We start from the raw sequence: 22,117 nt of genomic DNA, 5'->3' as shown, positions 1-22,117 counted from the left end.
CTGACCAGGTGAATCCAGGTGAAACCTAAAACCCCTTATTGATGTCACCTGTTAAATCCACTTCATGTCTCAGCTGCCTCAAGGCTTAAAAATCCTTCTTTAACCTGTCTCCCCTTCATCTAGGCTGATTGGATTGTGTATGTGTGCCATTCAGAGGGTAGACCGGCAAAACAAAAGATTGAAGTGCCTTTGAATGGGGTATGGTAGTAGGTGCCACGCGCACTGGTTTGAGTGTGTCAAGAATTGCAATGCTCAACCGTTTCCTGTGTGTATCAAGAATGGTCCACCACCCAAAGGACATCCAGCCAACTTAACACAAATGTGGGAAGCATTGGAGTCAACATGGGCTAGCATCCCTGTGGAATGTTTTCAACACTTCAGAGTCCATGCCCCAATGAATTGAGGCTGTTCTTAGGGCAAAGGGGGGTGCAACTCAATAGTAGGAAGGTGTTCCTAATGTTTTGTACAATCAGTGTACATACATACATACATACATACATACATACATACATACATACATACATACATACAGATAGATTGACAGGAGACAAAGAGAAATGTGTGTTTGCCTCCATCTGCTGGAGAATGTACTGTATTCATTCTTCACGCCCTTGCTAGCAATACTCAAAACTAGTTTAATTTTCTATAGTTCATGCAAAGGCCTATGATTTGCCTAACAGTACTGAGTTTCACTGGCACATTTCCTTCACTTCCCCAAAATATTTGTTATTACGGTAGTAACTCATGTTATGAAGAAAGGAAACTTTCAGCGCATAGACAGCAGGATTTTCTGTAAAAAAACACAACCTGATCTGGTTAATCTACAGTAGCCCATGGCATGACTGCTGTATATGAAATTGGATACCTGGCCACGTCTTTGCAAACATCTGCTGGTTTTCTGCAGTGTTCAGTTGTTCACACATACTGTACTTGATTAAAGGGTGAAAGGTCATATGTGAAAAAATCAGACAGGTATTAGAGAAGGTCACCTGACAATCCTTCAACGTTCTCCTCGTCACGTGTCATTGTTCAAATTATAAACTTTTTTTCCCTCTCTTGAGAACAAGACCAGCCCATGTCCCGCCTCTTGTACACGACCGTTGAACACTGCAGACAGTCTTATCACTCTGATAGGCCAGAACAGGAATTCGATCAAATGAGTCGCAATTAAACTACACCCCTTTCTTTAAACTCGTTTTAATGAGTAATTGATATATTCTCCAACGTGAACTACTCGAATATGACCTGTTTCAACAAATTATATACACGTTTTGGGAACTAAAGAGACTCAAAGGTAAGTTAACATGTAAAAAGACAGAGTGAACGTTTTGGTGCAGTTCTCCCGAACTACGGTAGGCTGAACAGTTGGCCAAATGAAATGAAGGTGATCTCGTAAGATCTATAAATCATCATGTTATTGTACTTCAGACCGGTTAGATCGAGTTGGTGTTTATTGCTTAGGCTACATCGTCGATTATTCTTTGGACGTCTGTGTGTTGCTGTCATTCAATATCTCGTGTGTGTGTGTGTGTGTGTGTGTGTGTGTGTGTGTGTACTTTTGTAGTACATACCGTACCCAGCAACACAAACTACCAATTCAACAACAGGTGGTAAGTGTTTGTACAGTCTGAATCGTTTTGGAGGACAGATTGCATAATAATCTGACAGTTACTTTAGAATAACAACACAACAATAACAAGAAAGAAGCCCCATCAATGATCTACATATCCAGGGACAAGGCTTGCCAGACATTGGTCTAGGTTACTTGGGATCCACTGCCTGGTGGTGTGAGGCCTAGACCAGGGTAGTGGGTACTGTTGGATGTTTTGATCCCCAGTTAGGAGCCTGGTGGTGGCAAGAGGAGGGATCTGTGAGGAGGACAGGTGTGCCTGCTAGGGCAAGTCAGGTTAGGAAACACCCTAAGTCGCTGTGTGTGAATTAAAAGGAGTATGCTTACTAACCGTGCATGGAGTCATTTTGCTTAATAATACTAATGTTAAGTCATTCTGATTCTGCATACTGCCAAGTCACTTGTATAACGGCACAACCTGTTATTGGAGAGAGCAACAGACATGTAGAAGTAGACAAGACTCATAGTGTGAATAAAGTAACTAACTCGATACACACTGTATCACTTCTATGTCTAGAGTTCACATTCTGTCCCTCACAGTGAGACACAGGAAACTAAGAGAAAGGGAAACAGATGATGGTGGTTTGATTGTTGTAAAGGGGTTTTTACTTCTAAAAATATTCATGTAGTATGTACCTGCAAGCCTATATTTCCACTGACGTTGTATAAATGATTATGATTCTGTAACTTTTTCTCTCTCTTTCAGAATGGGCACCAATCCCCCCCCCCCCCCTCCCCTCCCCTCCCCAGACATCAGCTTCAACTAGAGCAGAGGCAGAGGCATTAAGAAGAATAGGGGGGTAATTTACTGTAGAAATGGAGGAAGGACTGTGTACAGTAGACATATGGATGAAATGAGAGTAGACATGAGTGTGAGAGGTATAGATAAACTAGTTGGGTAGGTATTTATATGTGAGGAAGAAGTGTATTGACAGACATATACTCATATCAGCTGAGACCCATTAACTTATAGATAGAGAGGGATGGAGTGTGGAGAGAGTATCCTGTGTGGGTCTGGGGAGCTGGATCTGGACCCTGACATTGTGAGTGAAGAGGCCGGGAAACTGTACTCAGAACTACAGGTAAACACACATCACATCCACCACTCAACTGCTTTCTGTCCTATCGCCCCTTTCCTGCTTCTCTTTCTCCTAGCTGGCTTTTCATTCCTCTCTCTTTTCCATCACCACCCACACTCATCTGATGCTACCCCCCCATCCCTCTTTCCCTGCTATAGACAGTGATAGAGACCCATGGTGTAGGGGTTGTGGAGTCCCTGGTGCCCATCCTAGTATGGGTCCTGGAGGGTCTGGCCAGCTGCAGAGCCCAGCTCAGAGAGAGGGAGGACGAGGCCGAGAGAGAGAAAGGAGAGAGAGATGAGCTGTTGCAGAGATACCAGAGTGAGAAACTACTGAGGAGAGAGAGCCAGGAGGTGAGAGGGGATAGAAGTGGTTTTTTTTGTTGTTGTTGTTTAAAACAAATATGCTAATGTTATATGGAGTCAGGGTTTGGGGTCAATTCCTTTTCAACTCAGTAATTTCAGGATGTTGATTAAAATGCATAAATAAAACGTTTCATATAGTTTCATTCATTTTGATACATGTTTGTTTTTTGCCTTTAGCGGTATCTGGAGTTGGATGACCAGATTGAGCAGGAGCGGAGGACAATGAGGGGAAGAGAGAAGGAGAGAGAGAGGAGGGAAAAAGAACTGGAGAAAAAGGCCAGAGAGCAGGCTGACCAATGTGAGTGTCTGACTGGGTCACCTCGTACTTGAAGAATACTTTTCCTTTAACTAGTTGGACACAAAGGATTTACATCAGACACCCGACAAGGCCCTCATCCCCGTCATTCGCTTGAGAAAGAGATGGAGATATCGGGGACATAGGTCTGGGTGTCTTGTAAGGATCTGACTGCGAGTGGGTAATCTGTCCTTACCATCGGTCCTGTTAGCCAACGTACAATCATTTGATAATAAAATAGACAAACTATGGGCATGTATATCCTACCGACGGGACATTGCAAACTGTAATACCTTATGTTTCACTGAGTCACGACGACATGATTAACATACAGCTGGTGGGTTTTACACTTTTTCGGCAGGATAGAACAGCTGCCTCTGGTAAGACCAGGTGTGACGGTCTGTGTATATTTGTAAACAGCTGGTGCATGAAATCTAAGGAAGTCTTGAGGTTTTGCTCACCTGAGGTAGAGTATCTCATGATAAGCTGTAGACCACACAATTTACCAAGATAGTTTATCTATATTCTTCATAGCTGTCTATTTACCACCACAAACCGATGCTGGCAGTAGGACCGCACTCAATGAGCTGTGTACGGCCATAAGCAAAGAGGAAAATGCTTAGCCAGAGGTGGCGCTCCTAGTGGTCGGGGACTTTAATGCAGGGAAAATGTAATCCGTTTAACCTCATTTCTACCAGCATGTTAAATGTGCAACCAGAGGGAAAAAAACAAGTCTACACACAGAGACGTGTACAAAGCTCTCCCTCGCCCTCCATTTGGCAAATCTGACCATAATTCTATCCTCCTGATTCCTGCTTACAGGCAAAATCTAAAGCAGGAAGCACCCGTGACTCGGTCAATATAAACGTGGTCAGATGAAGCAGATGCTAAGCTACAGGACTGTTTTGCTAGCACAGACTGGAATATGTTCTGGGATTCCTCCGATGGCATTGAGTACACCACATCAGTCACTGGCTTCATCAATAAGTGCATCGACGACATCGTACCCACAGTGACTGTACGTACATACCCCAACCAGAAGCCATGGATTATAGACAACAGCCGCACTGAGCTAATGGGTAGAGCTGCCGCTTTCAAGGAGCAGGACTTTAACCTGGAAGCTTATAAGAAATCCTGCTATGCCCTCCGACGAACCATCAAACAGGTAAAGCGTCAATACAGGGCTAAGATTGAATCGTACTACAAGGGCTCCAACGCTCGTCGGATGTGGCAGGGCTTGCAAACTATTATAGACTACAAAGGGAAGCACAGCCGCGAGCTGCCCAAGTGACACGAGCCTACCAGATGAGCTAAATTACTTCTATGCTTGCTTCGAGGCAAGTAACACTGAAACATTCATGAGAGCATCAGCTGTTCCAGGCGACTGTGTGATCACGCTCTCCGTAGCCAATGTGAGTAAGACCTTTAAACAAGTCAACATTCAGACGGATTACCAGGATGTGTACTCCGAGCATCCGCTGACCAACTGGCAAGTGTCTTCACTGACATTTTCAACCTGTCCCTGTCTGAGTCTGTAATACCAACATGTTTCAATCAGACCACCATAGTCCCTGTGCCCAAGAACACTAAGGTAACCTGCCTAAATGACTACCGACCCGTAGCACTCACGTATGTAGCAATGAAGTGCTTTAAAAGGCTGGTCATGGCTCACATCAACACCATTATCCCAGATAACACCTACGTGAGAATGCTATTCATTGACTACAGCTCAGTGTTCAACACCATAGTGCCCTCAAAGCTCATCACTAAGCTTAGGACCCTGGGACTAAACGCCTCCCTCTGCAACTGGATCCTGGACTTCCTGATGGTAAGGATAAGTGGTAAGGATAGGTAAGGATAGGTAACAACACATCCGCCATGCTGATCCTCAACACGGGGGGCCCTCAGGGGTATGTGCTCAGTCCCCTCCTGTACTCCCTGTTCACTCATGACTGCATGGCCAGGCACGACTCCAAAACCATCAGTAAGTTTGCCGATGACACAACAGTGGTAGGCCTGATCCCCGACAGCGATGAGACAGCCTTTAGGGAGGAGGTCAGAGACTTGGCCGTGTGGTGCCAGGACAACACCCTCTCCCTCAACGTGATCAAGACAAAGGAGATGATTGTGTACTACAGGAAAAGGAGGACCGAGCACGCCCCCATTGTCATCGATGGGGCTGTAGTGACACGGGTTGAGAGCTTCAAGTTACTTGGTGTCCACATCACCAACAAAGTATCATGGTCCAAACACACCAAGACAGACGTGAAGAGGGCACGACAAAGTCTATTCCCCCCCCCAGGAGACTGAAAAGATTTGACATGGATCCTCAGATCCTCAAAAAGTTATACAGCTGCACCATCGAGAGCATCAAGACTGGTTGCAGCACTGCCTGGTATGGCAACTGCTCGGCCTCCGACCGCAAGGCACTACAGAGGGTAATGCGTACGGCCCAGTACATTGCGGCCAAGGAACCTGCCATCCAGGACCTCTATACCAGGCGGTGTCAAAGGAAGGCCCTAAAAGTTGTCAGACTCCAGCCAATCTAGTCATAAACTGTTCTCTCTGCTACCGCACGGCAAGCAGTACCAGAGTGCCAAGTCTAGCTTCTACCCCTAAGCCATAAGATTTCTGAACAGCTAATCAAATGGCTACCCAGACTATTTTCATTGCCCCCTCCCCTGTACGCTGTTGCTACTCTCTGTTAATTGTCTATGTATAGTCACTAACTCTACCTACATGTACATATTACCTCAATTACCCCGACTAACCTGTGCCCCCGCACATTGACTCTGTAAGGGCTCGTAAGTAAGCATTTCACTGTAAGGTCTACTACACCTGTTGTATTTGGTGCATGTGACAAATAAAAATTTACTTGGATTAAAAAAAGTGAGGTAAACAATCAGAAATGAACAGTAAACATTACACTCACAAAATAATAAAGATATTTCAAATGTTCTGTAATGACAATGTACAGTCATGGCCAAAAGTTTTGAGAATGAGACACAAATATTAATTTTCACAATGTCTGCTGCCTCAGTTTGTATGATAGCAATTTGCATATACTTCAGAATGTTATGAAGAGTGATCAGATGAATTGTAATTAATAGCAAAGTCCCTCTTTGCCATACAAATGAACTGAATCCCCCAAAAAACATTTCCACTGCATTTCTGCAGACGGCTTCAGGGTGCCCAAGAAAGTCCAGCAAGCGCCAGGACCGTCTCTTAAAGCAGTAGGATCGGGGCACCACCAGTACAGAGCTTGCTCAGGAATGGCAGCAGGCAGGTGTGAGTGCATCTGCACACACAGTGAGGCAAAGACTTTTGGAGGATGGCCTGGTGTCAAGAAGGACAGCGAAGAAGCCACTTCTCTCCAGGAAAAACATCAGGGACAGACTGATATTCTACAAAAGGTACAGGGATTGGACTGCTGAGGACTGGGGTAAAGTCATTTTCTCTGATGAATCCCCTTTCCGATTGTTTCGGGAATCCGGAAAAAAGCTTGTCCTGAGAAGACAAGGTGAGCTCTACCATCAGTCCTGTGTCATGACAACAGTAAAGCATCCTGAGACCATTCATGTGTGGGGTTGCTTCTCAGCCAAGGGAGTGGGCTCACTCACAATTTTACCTAAGAACACAGCCATGAATAAAGAATGGTACCAACACATCCTCCGAGAACAACTTCTCCCAACCTCCGAGAACAACTTCTCCCAACCATCCAGGAACATTTTGGTGACGAACAATGCCTTTTCCAGCATGATGGAGCACCTTGCCATTATGAAAAAGTGATAACTAAGTGGCTCAGGGAAGAAAACATCGATATTTTGGGTCCATGGCCAGGAAACTCCCCAGACCTTAATCCCATTGAGAACTTGTGGTCAATCCTCAAGAGGTGGGTGGACAAACAAAAACCCACAAATTCTGACAAACTCCAAGCATTGATTATGCAAGAATGGGCTGCCATCAGTCAGGATGTGGCCCAGAAGTTAATTGACAGAATGCCAGGGCAGATTGCAGAGGTCTTGAAAAAGAAGGGTCAACACTGCAAATATTGACTCTTTGCATCAACTTCATGTAATTGTCAATAAAAGCCTTTGACACTTTTGAAATGCTTGTAATTATACTTCACTATTCCATAGTAACATCTGACAAAAATATCTAAAGACACTGAAGCAGCAAACTTTGTGGAAATCAATATTTGTGTCTTTCTCAAAACTTTTGGCCACAACTGTACAGTGTTGTAACAATCTCTATTTCTCTCTATTTTGATGCCTTACCCTCTTCATGTCCGTGTAGATTATTTTATATTATTTGACTTCCTTCATTCACGTCCTTTTTGTTACAAACTGAGGATGTTTGGTAAGACCATGGCGAGTAGGCTGCGGCAGAATCTGACTGGCACCCTTTGTCATTGAGACGTATTCTGTGATGCTAATTGCTACTGTGTGTTGTTTCTGTGACAGTGGTGGCCTTGGAGGAGCAGAGGGCTGGACTGGGCAGAGAGTTGAACACACTGAAGCACACTCACAACAAGGTCAGACGACAGCATGTTTAGACTGATGAGGCTGTTTGAGACTCAACCTCTGTGTACTCTTCTATCAGCTTCTGTCCGTCATTGGAAATGCATTTTATTATTCCCCTATCCCTCCTGTTGTCCTTCTTTTTCTCTCTCCATTTTCACATTTTCTCTCTCTCTCGCTCTCTCAGTTGGTGCTCAGTTATAAGGATCTGCTGGAAAGGAAAAGGGATCTAGAGAGAGAGGGATCTCCACTAAGGTTAGCCACCACTCAATTCAGTTAATGACTACAACCACATGGAACGGTATTCAGTCTTTCCATTCTAAAGAGATAAAGAAATCTCTCACTGTGGTTGATTCATTTGATGATTTCTGATTTTTACTGCATTATGATGTCACAATGGGCCCTGTCTGTCTTTAGTAACCATGTGCGCTCCAAGAATTCACAATCTACCCAGGGCCAGTCAGAATCCTGTGTTAGCGGACAGGAGGTACGTTCTCTAGATTTGATAACCTCTGTACTGTCTTGTAGCAGTAGTATTTTTCTATGGAAGTTGTCCTTACCGACTCCTCCCCTTTTCAAGCTAACTGATCAAAGGCCAGAAACGCCTCCTGATTCTGTCCTGTTGGAAGAACCGGTAACCAAGGACGATAGGGTGATTGACATTGTCGTAAAGCCAGACAGAGATGGGTCCTTCATCAATGACATCATAAGCTCCACCCCTGAGCTGGCGAAGTTTCATGGCCTTATGAATGCCAGGTATGTCCTGTATGTGTGCACTTACAGTGCAAGATGAACTGGACTGACTTTATTGCATTACCAAGAAAGCTTTTCTTTTACACATTCATAACAATAAACCAACACAGCCACAACTAGTTAACTGTAAATCAGACTACTTCCCTTCACAGGTCTGTCATGGTTCAGAAAGACTCTTGATGGGACATCTCCCCAACACACACTTTACTGTTGGACAAACTGACACCTACTGCCCCCAACCTTTTCTCTGTTACCCATGTTCCCTAGCACCCCGGTCCGAGCAGACGTCAAAGAGCCAATCAGAGACGAGACCAAGACCAGCATGGAGGAAGAAATGAAGGAGGTGGAGGAGAAAGAGGAAGGAAGAGCAAAGCAGGAGAAAGAAGGAGAGGAGGAGGAAGATATGGATAGTCTGGAATGGGAGCTGAGGAACACGGAGTCTGTGTTCTCAGAGCTGTCTGAGCTGAGTCAGGAATACTTAGAGAGTGTGGACCAGGGGGCCAGTGTCAGAGGTACGGCCGTTAGGCAAGGGCACACCTACATCCCCTGTTTGCAGTGAAACACTGCACTGGTTGTTCTCTTAACACATACAACCTTTATTTTCCACACAGAGGAAGGCTAGGGGGAAAGAGCTGAGGCTGATGGAGGGGGTATCTTAGGCAGTGCTGGGCAGTAGGCATTAGTTAGACTAAACTAACTGAAGTGTCAATGTCATGAGAACTGGCATGAGCAATTAAAAGCTAGTTGTTCTGTAAAAGGTTGACTTAGGGTTACGGTATGGGTTAATGCTATTTGTGGTGAGAACTGTTTGTTTTTTCTTGTCTGTGCAGGCAGCACCGACCAGTTTGAGGAGATTCTTTCTCAGTATGAGGAACTAAAACACACCCAGTAAGTCCCTGCGTTTATCCCACCGTTATTATTACTACTATGACTAGTCCTGTATGACTAACTCTGTGTGTAGGGGGCTTACCATTCACTATGCCTCTGTTTCATTTAGATATGTTGACAGAGTGCACATTGGGCCTGAAGTAAAACTGGGCACAATGGGTCCTTTGTTTACTGTATTTTCTCTCACTCTTACATTGTCTCCCTCTACCACTCCCAGTGAGTTAGTGAATGCGGCCCGGAAAGCACTGATCTCTCGTGTGGAGGAGCTGACCAATGAGAGGTCAGCTCTTAAAGTGGAGGTGACTTCCTGCCAGGAGACTGTCACCCGATTGGCGGGAAGAATGAAGGAGATGGAGGAGGAAACTAAGAGGTACACAACTCTAGTGTCAGGTCGTTAATGGTTGGCAGAATGAGACAACAAAGGTGTACAAACAATATTTGTTAATGTGGTGTGATTCATTGATTGTGTGTGTTTCTGCTCTTCTGTAGACTTCGGAAAGAACTGGAAGCAAATAAATTGGATGATGTAAGAGGGCTTTCTTTGTGTTGTCTCTTTATATTCTGCTAATAGATGTGTTGTAACCTTTTTCTGTTTCTCTAATGGACTTGTACTCTAACTAGAATGTTAATCTGTTACCCATAGTCCTCTCTGCCCATATCGCTGCGTCGGTTCTCTCGTTCGGAGATGTCCCGTGTTGTCATGGAGAAGAACCAGTATAAGGAGCGTTTGTTTGAGCTGCAGGAGGCTGTGAGACGCAGTCAGACCATTCGGTAACCACACCTGCCTGTCTCCCCCATAGAAGTAGACTGACAGGAGGTTTCATAGTCCTGTGGAGAAGGGAATAACTAATTTTTCTCCATTTCACATCAGTCATCCCTTTTTTTCAGGGTCACCCAAGAAGAGAGGATCACAGAGAGAGAGAGGACTAGTGTGTGGAGAAGGTGAGAGCGAGGGAGTGAAGAATCAGGAAGGAAAAGACGACTCTTTTTAATTTGGCAATTATTGCAGTGAAGAAGTCCACAGATGCTGTTTAAACCTTGAGCTGCTAACAGGCACACAACAACACATATTTGTCCTGGGTCTGGCTCTGACCCCTGACTTCACAACATTTAGCTCAATAGCTATTCATATTTACCTTTGGCTACACAGTCTATAGCTCAAGCACATGACCAGAGTGCCTATGGGAAAGTAATGCGTAATACTTATTGTATTCCTGTGAGGTCGGCAGGGTTTCTGGTCCATTGCAGTCAAATTAACCATCTCTCTGTCCATTCAAGATTCAACCGTTTGTTTGGCCTGAACAAGAACCCCTTGGTTCCGTCCGCTGCTCTAGCGCTGGCCCTGCCGACGTCCCTCACTCACTCACCAATGGGGTCTCCACGGAAACTGGCTGTCAGTACAACTCAGACAGAGTACGTTGATTTTATTTTATTTAACCTTCCTTTCTTTAACTAGGCAAGTCAGTTAAGAACACATTTGTATTTACAATGACAGCCTAGTGGGTTAACTGCCTTGTCAGCTCAGGGATTTGATCCACCAACCAACCTTTTGGTTACTGGCCCTGGGCTCTAACCACTAGGCTACCTGCTGCCCCATGATAATGGGATTACATGTCTATGGCGCTCTTTCCAACTGCTCAAAGTGCTTTACTTTGTAAGGTTTGAAGTGAACTCACCTCTACTACCATAGGTTACATTAGTAACTATCATAAAGCAGTACATCTTTTTAAACCACTCTCTCACCCACTGCCCCCTCTTCCCCTCTGTTCTTCCTCTTCCTGCTTCCTCCCAGTGGTACCTCCCCTGCTGCAGCCCTGTCTCCGCGGGTCAGGAGGCGGGAGCTGTACAGAGACATCCGCTCCCATGTCTGGGGAACCCTGGGAAAACGGCAGGTTCATGGCTGGAGCATGCCGCGGTCACACTCACAGGTGAACACGCATACATACAGTTGAAGTCGGAAGTTTACAAACACTTAGGTTGGAGTCATTGAAACTTGATTCTCAACTACTCCACACATTTCTTGTTAACAAACTATAGTTTTGGCAAGATGGTTAGGACATCTACTTTGTGCATGACACAAGTAATTATTCCAACAATTGTTTACAGACAGATTATTTCACTTGTAATTCACTGCATCACAATTCCAGTGGGTCAGAAGTTTACATACACTAAGTTGACTATGCCTTTAAACAGCTTGGAAAATTCCATAAAATGATGTCATGGCTTTAGAAGCTTCTGATAGGCTAATTGACAACATTTGAGTCAAATGGAGGTGTACCTGCGGATGTATTTCAAGGACTACCTTCAAACTCAGTGCCTCTTTGCTTGACATCATGGGAAAATCAAAAGAAATCAGCCAAGACCTCATGAAAACAATTGTAGACCTCCACAAGTCTGGTTCATCCTTGGGAGCAATTTCCAAACGCCTGAAGGTACCACGTTCATCTGTACAAACAATAGTACGCAAGTATAAACACCATGGGACCATGAAGCCGTCATCATGCTCAGGAAGGAGAAGCGTTCTGTCTCCTAGAGATGAATGTACTTTGGTGTGAAAAGTGCAAATCAATCCCAGAACAACAGCAAAGGACCTTGTGAAGATGCTGGAGGAAACCGGTACAAAAGTATCTATATCCACAGTAAAAACGAGTCCGTGAAGCACGGGGGTGGCAGCATCATGTTGTGGGGGTGCTTTGCTAAAAGAGGGAATGGTGCACTTCACAAAATAGATGGCATCATGAGATAGGAAAATTATGTGGATTTATTGAAGCAACTTCTCAAGACATCAGTTAGGAAGTTAAAGCTTGGTCGCAAATGGGTCTTCCAAATGGACAATGTCCCCAAGCATACTTCCAAAGTTGTGGCAAAATGGCTTAAGGACAACAAAGTCAAGGTATTGGAGTAGCCATGACAAAGCTCTGACCTCACTCCCATAGAAAATTTGTGGGCAGAACTGAAAAAGCGTGTGCGAGCAAGGAGGCCTACAAACCTGACTCGGTTACACCAGCTCTGTCAGGAGTAATGGGCCAAAATCCCCCCAATTTATTTGGGGAAGCTTGACCCAAGTTAAACTATTGAAATCCAATGCTGCCAAATACTAATTGAGTGTATGTAAACTTCTGACCCACTGGGAATGTGATGAAAGAAATAAAAGCTGAAATAAATCCTTCTCTATACTATTATTCTGACATTTCACATTCTTAAAACAAAGTGATCCTAACTGACCTAAAACAGGGAATTTTTACTAGGATTAAATGTCAGGAATTGTGAAAAACTGAGTTTAAATGTAGTTGGCTAAGGTGTATGTAAACTTCCGACTTCAACTGTACAGTGCCTTCAGAAAGTATTCACACCCCTTGACTTTTCCACATTTTGTTGAGTTACAAAGTGGGATTAAATAGATTTAACTCTCATTTTTTGACAACAATCTACAAACAATAATCTGTAATGTCAAAGTGGGAGAAAAATTATAATATTTGTAAAACATTTATGGAAAATAAAACACTAATCTATCTTGATTACGTAAGTATTCAACCCCTGAGTCAATACATGTTAGAATCACCTTGGGCAGCGATTTATAGCGAGATTATAAATAGTATTTTTGGCTAAATCTCTAAGAAGCGTTGCACACCTGGATTGTACACTATTTGCCCATTTATTGTTATTTAAAAAATGATTCAAGCTCTGTCATGTTGGTTGTTGGTCATTGCTAGACAGACATTTTAAAATTTTGGCATCTTCAAGTTTATTTAAGTCAAAACTGAATGTTCCTGAGTGGCCTAGTTAGAATTTCGTCTTGGTAAGCAACTCCAGTGTATATTTGGGCTTGTGTTTTAGGTTATTGTCTTGCTGAAAGGTGAATTTGTCTCCCAGTGTCTGTTGGAAATCAGACTGAGCCAGGTTTTCCTCAAGGATTTTGCCTGTGCTTAGCTCTATTACAAACATTTTTATCCTAAAAAAACTCCCTAGCCCTTGCAGATGACAAGCATACCCATAACATGATGCAGCCACCACCATGCTTGAAAATATGAAGTGTTACTCAGCTATGTGTTGTTTTGGATTTGCCCCAAAACATAACGCTTCGTATTCAGAACAAAATATGAATTTCTTAGCCACATGTTTTCCAGTATTACTTTAGTGCCTTATAGCAAACAGGATGCATGTTTTCCAGTATTACCTTAGTGCCTTATAGCAAACAGGATGCATGTTTTCCAGTATTACTTTAGTGCCTTATACCAAACAGGATGCATGTTTTCCAGTATTACCTTAGTGCCTTATACCAAACAGGATGCATGTTTTCCAGTATTACTTTAGTGCCTTATACCAAACAGGATGCATGTTTTCCAGTATTACTTTAGTGCCTTATAGCAAACAGGATGCATGTTTCACAGTATTACTTTAGTGCCTTATAGCAAACAGGATACATGTTTTACAGTATTACTTTAGTGCCTTATAGCAAACAGGATGCATGTTTTGGACTTTTTATTCTGTACAGGCTTCCTCATTTCTCTCTGTCATTTAGGTTAGTATTGTGGAGTAACTACAATGTCGTTAATCCATCTTCAGTTTTCTCCTATCACAGCCAGTAAATGTTTAAAATCACCATTGGCCTCGTGGTGAAATCCTTGAGCGGTTTCCTTCTTCTCCTGCAACTGGGTTAGGAAGGACGCCTGTATCTTTGTAGTGACTGAGTGTATTGAGACACCATCCAAAGTGTAATTAATAACTTCTCCATGCTCAGAGATGCTCAATGTCTGCTTTTTTGCCCTTCTTTGCGAGGCATTGGAAAAAATCCCTGGTCTTTGTGGTTGAATCGGTGCTTGAAATTCACTACTCTACTGAGGGACCTTCCAGATAACTGTATGTGTGAGGTACAGAGATGGAGTGGTCATTCAAAACAGAATTCACACAGAATGAATCCATGCAAGTTGTGACTTGTTAAGCAACACTTTTACTCCTGAACTTATTTAGGCTTGCCATACCAAAGGGGTTGAATACATACAGTGGGGAGAACAAGTATTTGATACACTGCCGATTTTGCAGGTTTTCCTACTTAAAGCATGTAGAGGTCTGTAATTTTTATCATAGGTACACTTCAACTGTGAGAGACGGTATCTAAAACAAAATCCAGAAAATCACATTGTATGATTTTTTTAAAAGTAATTAATTTGCATTTTATTGCATGACATAAGTATTTGATACATCAGAAAAGCAGAACTTAATATTTGGTACAGAAACCTTTGTTTGCAATTACAGAGATCATACGTTTCCTGTAGTTCTTGACCAGGTTTGCACACACTGCAGCAGAGATTTTGGCCATATAGACCTTCTCCAGATCCTTCAGGTTTCGGAGCTGTCGCCACTCCTTAGTTGCCCTGGCTGTGTGTTTCGACTCGTTGTCATGTTGGAAGACCCAGCCACGACCCATCTTCAATGCTCTAACTGAGGGAAGGAGGTTGTTGGCCAAGATCTTGCGATACATGGCCCCATCCATCCTCCCCTCAATACGTCCTGTCCCCGTCCTGTCCCCGTCCTGTCCCCTGCAGAAAAGCATCCCCAAAGAATGTTTCCACTTCCATGCTTCACGGTTGGGATGGTGTTCTTGGGGTTGTACTCATCCTTCTTCAAAACACAGCGAGTGGAGTTTAGACCAAAAAGCTCTATTTTTGTCTCATCAGACCACATGACCTTCTCCCATTCCTCCTCTGGATCATCCAGATGGTCATTGGCAAACTTGGCCTGGACATGCGCTGGCTTGAGCAGGGGGACCTTGCGTGCGCTGCAGGATTTTAATCCATGATGGCGTAGTGTGTTACTAATGGTTTTCTTTGAGACTGTGGTCTCAGCTCTCTTCAGGTCATTGACCAGGTCCTGCCGTGTAGTTCTGGACTGATCCCTCACCTTCCTCATGATCATTGATGCCCCACGAGGTGAGATCTTGCATGGAGCCCCAGACAGAGGGTGATTGACCGTCATCTTGAACTTCTTCCATTTTCTAATAATTGCACCAACAGTTGTTGCCTTCTCACCAAGCTGCTTGCCTATTGTCCTGTAGCCCATCCCAGCCTTGTGCAGGTCTACAATTTTATCCCTGATGTCCTTACACAGCTCTCTGGTCTTGGCCATTGTGGAGAGGTTGGAGTCTGTTTGATTGAGTGTGTGGACAGGTGTCTTTTATACAGGTAACGAGTTCAAACAGGTGCAGTTAATACAGGTAATGAGTGGAGAACAGGAGGGCTTCTTAAAGAAACATTAACAGGTCTGTGAGAGATGGAATTCTTATTGGTTGGTAGGTGATCAAATACTTATGTCATGCAATAAAAAGCAAATTAATTACTTAAAAATCATACAATATGATTTTCTGGATTTTTGTTTTAGATTCCGCCTCTCACAGTTGAGGTGTACCTATGATAACAATTACAGACCTCTACATGCTTTGTAAGTAGGAAAACCTGCAAAATCGGCTCCCCACTGTATAAACTCGAAGACATTTCCGCTTTTCATGTTTTATTTATTTGCATAATTCCACTGTGACATGGGGTATTATGTGTAGATCAGTGACACACAATCTCAATTGAATCCAATTTAAATTCAGGCAGTAACACATCAAAATGTGGAAAAAGTCAAGGGGTGTGAATACTTTCTGAAGACACTGTAGGTAAACACAATATTTACTTCAGAGGTGAAAATACTCACACAGACTGTGGAAGAAGACACAAACCTTAATCTGGTACATACAGTAGATTGTGTGGGATTATTGCAGGATTCCTCAGAGCCGACCCCTGAGCCCAAAGATGTGCCTGTCCTAGTGCAGCTCAGACTGCTGGACCAGAGAGATTCAACAGCCAAGGTAGGACATACTATTCAGAAACATGTCTACAGTCAGTGCTATGGTTTTTAACCCAGACAGTCTTTTCCCAGAAGACAGTCCATAACTTGTGTTTTCTCTCTGTAGCTAAACTGTGCTGTTGCTGTTACACCTGAGATCTCAGGCGAGACAACGGTAAGGCGGTCATTACCGTCAAATTACTAGTTGTAGTCACAGTAACTACCACTTGCAGTACCATCTAACCACAATTTTCAGACCATGTCATGCCAATGGTTTCCTCAATGCCAAATCGACCAACTAGCTCTTACTGGCACTTCTTGTAGATCTGGGAGGTTTTATAGGTAGAATCAATATGGTAGTAGCTCCATGTCCACTGACAGGCTAGATGGAACCATGTTGTTTAGCATACTGTTTACTCCCATCCACACCTTTTTAGGTCTCCACACATATGCCTAGTGGGTAGAGGTTAGGGCAGTGTTTCCCCAGCTCGGTCCTGGGGGACTCCAAGGGGTTTCGGTTTTTACCCTAGCACCACACAGCTGATTCAAATGATCAACTCATCACTAAGCTTTGATTATATGAATCCGCTGTGCAGTGCTAGGGGAAAAAAGCTAAACGTGCACCCCTTGGAGTCTCCAGGACCGAGTTTGGGAAACACTGGGCTAGGGGTTGATCTGTCATTTTTCAGTAGTAGGCAGCACTCCTCTCTCTTCCGTCCACTCTGTCAGTGTGCTGTGTGGGTGGTCTCTGGTCCCGCCTCCAGTAGTGATGTCACAGTGATCAACCCTGCACGGTCCAATACGGTTCTGGATCAGTTCAGCCTCCCGCCCACCTCGCCCGCCCTATGCATCTGTGCTGTGCCCCCTACTGGTCAGTGCTATCTATTACTCTCCGGGTAAAAGTTACCCATGGGCACAGATCTAGGATCAGCTTACCAATTTTAGATTTCTGTAGACTTGTTAACCATAGCCATCATCATTTCCAAATCATCACTCAACTAGTTATTTCCATTAACAATGCTTTAAACACTGGCAATGCTATCAGCTTACCGTCTCTTCTGTTTCTGTGTCATCAGGTGAGACCTCAGGAACTGTGTGGATTGGAACTCAGGAAGGAAGGTGAGGTGTGGAGATCAGAACCATGCTGTTCCATGATAATGTTAAACAATTGACAGTTGCTCATTCTCCCTCTCTCCTCTCTTTTTTTTTTCCTCCATTCCCAGTGTGTTAGTCCACTCCGCGTCCACAGCTAGGAGGCGCTGTCTGCAGTCCATCTCTCTGTCTGAGGGTGTGCACTCTCTCACGTGAGAACTCCTGTACCCAGTCCGATATAGACCACAAGCCCCTACAGTTGGAGACTTGGATGACTCAATCTGAAAGGATAATTGTGTACCAGTTTGAATATTGCTTTATTTATGTTTACTTTCAACTCTAAACCTTTCAGGTATTCACATGGTCAAGTCATTGCTGGATTAGCCAATGGGACGCTTGCATTCTTCTCGCACAACCCAGGTAATTCCCACTCTCAGGTTACTATCAGGATCAGGTCAGGCTACTGTCAGGATCAGGTCAGGCTACTGTCAGGATCAGGTCAGGCTACTGTCAGGATCAGGTCAGGCTACTGTCAGGATCAGGTCAGGCTACTGTCAGGATCAGGTCAGGCTACTGTCAGGATCAGGTCAGGTTACTGTCAGGATCAGGTCAGGCTACTATCAGGTCAGGTTACGGTCAGGATCAGATCAGGCTACGGTCAGGATCAGGTCAGGTTCCTGTCAGGATCAGGTCAGGTTACGGTCAGGATCAGATCAGGCTACGGTCAGGATCAGGTCAGGTTCCTGTCAGGATCAGGTCAGGCCACTGTCAGGATCATATCAGTGCATATGAAGGAAAGGAGGGAAGAAGTGGTACCATTTAAGTTTGAGATACGATGGTTCTTGCTAGAAGGGATACAGTTTATGTCAGAATGGACTTTTTGTAACAGGTTAGGAGAACTTACGGGTTAAGAGAATTAGTATAGCCGGTTAGGATAATTAGGTTAAGTTTAAGAAAAGGGTTAGGGTTAGCTAAAATGCAAAAAAAAATACCAATATATATATATATATATTTTGACGTCAATTTGACAAACTTCATACCATCTATCCATGACCAGATACAATCTGTGATTGTAAAAGACTAATGATGACTAATCATCACTATATTTGACAGGTGGATGGGATCTCCAATCACATGAGGTTTTGCCTCTGGGATCAACTCCACTGCAGCCTATTCGCTGTTGCCTAGCGAAGAGGGCGGGTTTATGGGTAGGATACTGGAATCTGGTTCATGTGGTCAATGTCGAGAATAGAAAAGTGGAGGTAAGAGTTTGACGAACCTGAAAATATTGTGTGTGTGAATTCAGAATGGTTTGTACATTGTATTATTTTGTCTATTTCCCACCTCTCTTTCAGCAAACTTTAACCGTCTCGGAGCGCAGTGAGCAGCAGGTGCGTTTCCTGTGTGCGGCAGGAAGTGGTGTGTGGACGTCCTGCCGGCTAGACCCTACACTCAGGCTTTTTGATTGGTCCACTGGCCGGCCCCTGCAGGATGTGGATCTGACCCCTCTAGTCACCAAAACACTGGGTAGGAGCATGAACAGGATTCTCAGTTCATGAATCTGTTAATGTTTTATATTGCTGATGTGAGCATGTAATGGCCCACATATAAGTTAATGTATAACTTTGAATGAATTTTCTTCAATTTTGCTTGATAAGTTCCTGACTGTTTGGCTCTCTGTCTCCTCCAGGCCCTGCCTTCTTGTCTCTCTCTCCGCTCCAGATCTCGTCCCTCACCTTCATCTCTGGCCGTCTGTGGGTGGGAACAGGAAGTGGCGCCATCTTCTCCATCCCTGTGTCTCTCAGTGAGTGCTGACCACTGAGACCCAGGGGTCAACAGCAGAATGACCTGAGAGATAATGCCCTTACACTGGTCACATCTCAATTGTCTTCTTCTCTGCGTTCCATAGGTTCAGAGTCTGCCTCTATACCATACTGCTTTTTGGCGGCAGCACAACTGTGTTACCATGGACACCGCCAGGCTGTCAAGTTCATCATTGCTGCACCTGGTGAAAATCTCTTATCGTTGTTCATTCATTCACTGTTGTGTAACAATGCAGTTATTCTACAGCGGGGCTATTCAACTGGCGGCCCACGGCCCATATCTGGCCCATTTATTAATTTACCCTGGCCCTTTGATCAATTCTGAACATTAATCAAAGATCTGCAAAAAACTCTAATCTGACGTTCAGTGTCAAAATGACAAGCACTATAGTGGTTGTCTATAGTGTAGTTTCTAGTGTTTTTTGTGGTTTCTAGCGCCCATGTGGCATGTTGATAATTTTTTCTTCATGTGAATTTGTCTCTAGTGTTTGAACGGTTTAAGCTACAACATATTATGACCCCATTCCTGAAAGCTACGACTCTCAGCAACACTACGTGCCTTCTGTTTCCCTCGCTGATGCTCACAAGGACTTGTTAGAAGGGAGTGGGACAAATAAATGCACCTAATGACTGTGAGAAATTAATTCAAAGCTTCCGTCCCTCAGACTGGAATTTGGCATCACCTGATTTTACATATCTTTGTGTTTTTTATTAAGATGCCTAGTTTTCAGATTTTAAAATAACCTAATTACATTTAAGAAGCTTTTAATAGTTAAAATAATGAGCAAGTGTTCCTTTTCAATGATGAGCGTTTTTGGGCTGCACCTCGACTCACATTGGTTGAGCGCCTTCCACTTCTTTCCTAATTACTTTTAGCAACATTTCATTTGAAGAAAAGTGCTTTATTGGTCATGTGCGTTGCTTTTTTTATACAGTTCCTCCGAACATTAATTGCATGTGGAAAATGTCCATCCCCCTTGCAATTAACCTTTTTACATCTGTCCCCAGTAGGAATATAGTTGAATAGCCCTGTTGTACAGTATTAAATGCTATGCAGTTATTGCATAGTTATTAAAAAGTATTATATTGTGATACTATGTAGTTATTACATAGTTATTAGACAGTATTATATTGTGCTACTATGCAGTTATTGCATAGTTATTCGGTAGTATTATATTGTGATACTATGCAGTTATTACATGGTTATTAGTATTCTATATCTGTGTTCCCCAGGCTGTGTGACCAGCTTCTCTACAATAGGAGGCGGTGCTGTAACTCTAGTCTCTACCTCTCAACTCATTCTCAGTGGAGGAGAGGGCTACATCAACTTCCGTATCGGTGAGTTGAGGACATCACGTGATTGTCATTAGAGTGGTTGTCTGACTGACTCTGTCTCCCTCTTACCTTTTCCAGGGGACGACGCGAATGACTGCGCACCCGAAGCTGCTCCACTGCGATCAGACCGCAGTCACATGATCATCTGGCAGAGCCCCACCCCCTCCCTGCCCAGCTCCGCCCTTTGACCACACCCACATCCAGTCTAGAATGAGACAAGGAAGGATTAGTCAGAGATGTCATACAAGAGACCAGGAAGTACAAATGGGAGCCATGTTTTAATTGGCTTCATTCACTAGGAGTTCCATTTGGATTTTTGTTCTAGAATTTTGGGATTAAATTAAGACATCACAGCTTAATCCTTCTTGTCTCATTCTGTTATTCAGTTGCTACCCTCATCCTCTTGACTAAACCTTTCACCTATGATTTGACAATCGTTGCTGTGAGATTGGTTATTGTACAATGTTTTGTGTTTCATATATGGGCGGCAGGTAGCCTAGCTGTTAAGAGCGTTGGGCCAGTAACTCAAAGATCGCTGGTTCGAAAACCCGAGCCGACTAGGTCAAAAATCGGTCCGTGCACATGATGAGCAAGGCACTTAACCCTAATTGCTCCTGTAAATCACTCTGGATAAGAGCGTCTGCTAAATGACTCACATGTAAATATCATCAAATCAAATTTATTTATATAGCCCTTCGTACATCAGCTGATATCTCAAAGTGCTGTACAGAAACCCAGCCTAAAACCCCAAACAGCAAGCAATGCAGGTGTAGAAGCACGGTGGCTGGGAAAAACTCCCTAGAAAGGCCAAAATCTAGGAAGAAACTTAGAGAGGAACCAGGCTATGTGGGGTGGCCAGTCCTCTTCTGGCTGTGCCGGGTGGCACATCACTGTAGCAAAGTATTTTACAGTAAGAGTCTTGACTTTTGTTTGGTTAGTTAAGAATGGTTAGGGTTTGTTTTTACCACAAAACATGCACACTCAGATTCATATCATCATTCCATGACGTTTGATCAAACTCGTTTACATTGATACTGAGATGTAGTGTTGAAGCTGCTGGGTTCCTAGTAACTATTGTTGCATAAGACCCTGGCCTTCAGTTCCCATGCTGGGTAAATCTACAGCGTAATTGCACTTTATTATCATCTCTCTCTCTGTGTGTGTGTGTGTCAAATCTTTTGAAATTATTGGCTAATCCTCTTGAAGATTCTAGAAAAAAAAAACTGCTAGGATTTCTCCCAGAGAAATTATCTTATGTCTGCTCGTCATGACCTTGTGAAACACATTTAATTTTTTTGTTTTGTTCTAAGTTTTCATTTGCAGAGCGATAAGGGAGTGGAAGTCTCAAAAGATACTTAAAGTATTTTATGCAGTATTTGAAAGAGTGTTTGTGTGTGACTCATGTCTGAAAATGTTCATCATAACGACTCTATGCAAGATAATCTATGAAAAATAAACTTTTGTAAATACTTTCATAAAATATCTGTTTTCAAGTCAATATAATGTAAT

At 43.5% G+C, this 22,117-nt stretch overlaps 1 protein-coding gene across 8 annotated transcripts; it reads left to right on the top strand.

Annotated features, from left to right (window-relative positions):
- Nucleotides 1-1,079: 1,079 nt before the first annotated feature.
- Nucleotides 1,080-22,088, top strand: LOC110537080 (C-Jun-amino-terminal kinase-interacting protein 4). 8 transcript variants are annotated; one of them, XR_016484777.1, is made up of 29 exons: nucleotides 1,080-1,294; nucleotides 1,565-1,610; nucleotides 2,337-2,712; nucleotides 2,868-3,062; nucleotides 3,252-3,372; nucleotides 7,833-7,903; nucleotides 8,077-8,144; nucleotides 8,307-8,376; nucleotides 8,470-8,645; nucleotides 8,910-9,154; nucleotides 9,473-9,530; nucleotides 9,748-9,900; nucleotides 10,020-10,056; nucleotides 10,174-10,301; nucleotides 10,419-10,472; nucleotides 10,809-10,943; nucleotides 11,323-11,458; nucleotides 16,294-16,380; nucleotides 16,486-16,533; nucleotides 17,088-17,229; nucleotides 17,435-17,477; nucleotides 17,582-17,646; nucleotides 17,803-17,870; nucleotides 18,564-18,712; nucleotides 18,806-18,977; nucleotides 19,141-19,254; nucleotides 19,360-19,458; nucleotides 20,507-20,611; nucleotides 20,687-22,088. XR_016484777.1 is itself a non-coding variant. In XM_090191370.1 (29 exons), exons 3-29 carry the CDS (start codon nucleotides 2,614-2,616, stop codon nucleotides 20,794-20,796), a joined length of 2,964 nt encoding a protein of 987 aa, XP_090047496.1. In that variant the 5' UTR covers nucleotides 1,080-1,294; nucleotides 1,565-1,610; nucleotides 2,337-2,613; the 3' UTR covers nucleotides 20,797-22,088. The 8 variants fall into 8 exon arrangements, 2 of the variants coding, with proteins under 2 accessions (XP_090047496.1, XP_090047492.1); XM_090191370.1 differs by having other exon boundaries at nucleotides 17,582-17,662; XR_016484781.1 differs by lacking the exon at nucleotides 17,088-17,229.
- The last annotated feature ends 29 nt before the right edge of the window (nucleotides 22,089-22,117 follow it).

The sequence above is a fragment of the Oncorhynchus mykiss genome, chromosome 2 (assembly GCF_057628025.1).
Source record: "Oncorhynchus mykiss isolate SJ-2025 chromosome 2, ASM5762802v1, whole genome shotgun sequence".
Taxonomy (NCBI): domain Eukaryota; kingdom Metazoa; phylum Chordata; class Actinopteri; order Salmoniformes; family Salmonidae; genus Oncorhynchus; species Oncorhynchus mykiss.
This window is presented reverse-complemented; position numbering and strand designations above follow the sequence as displayed.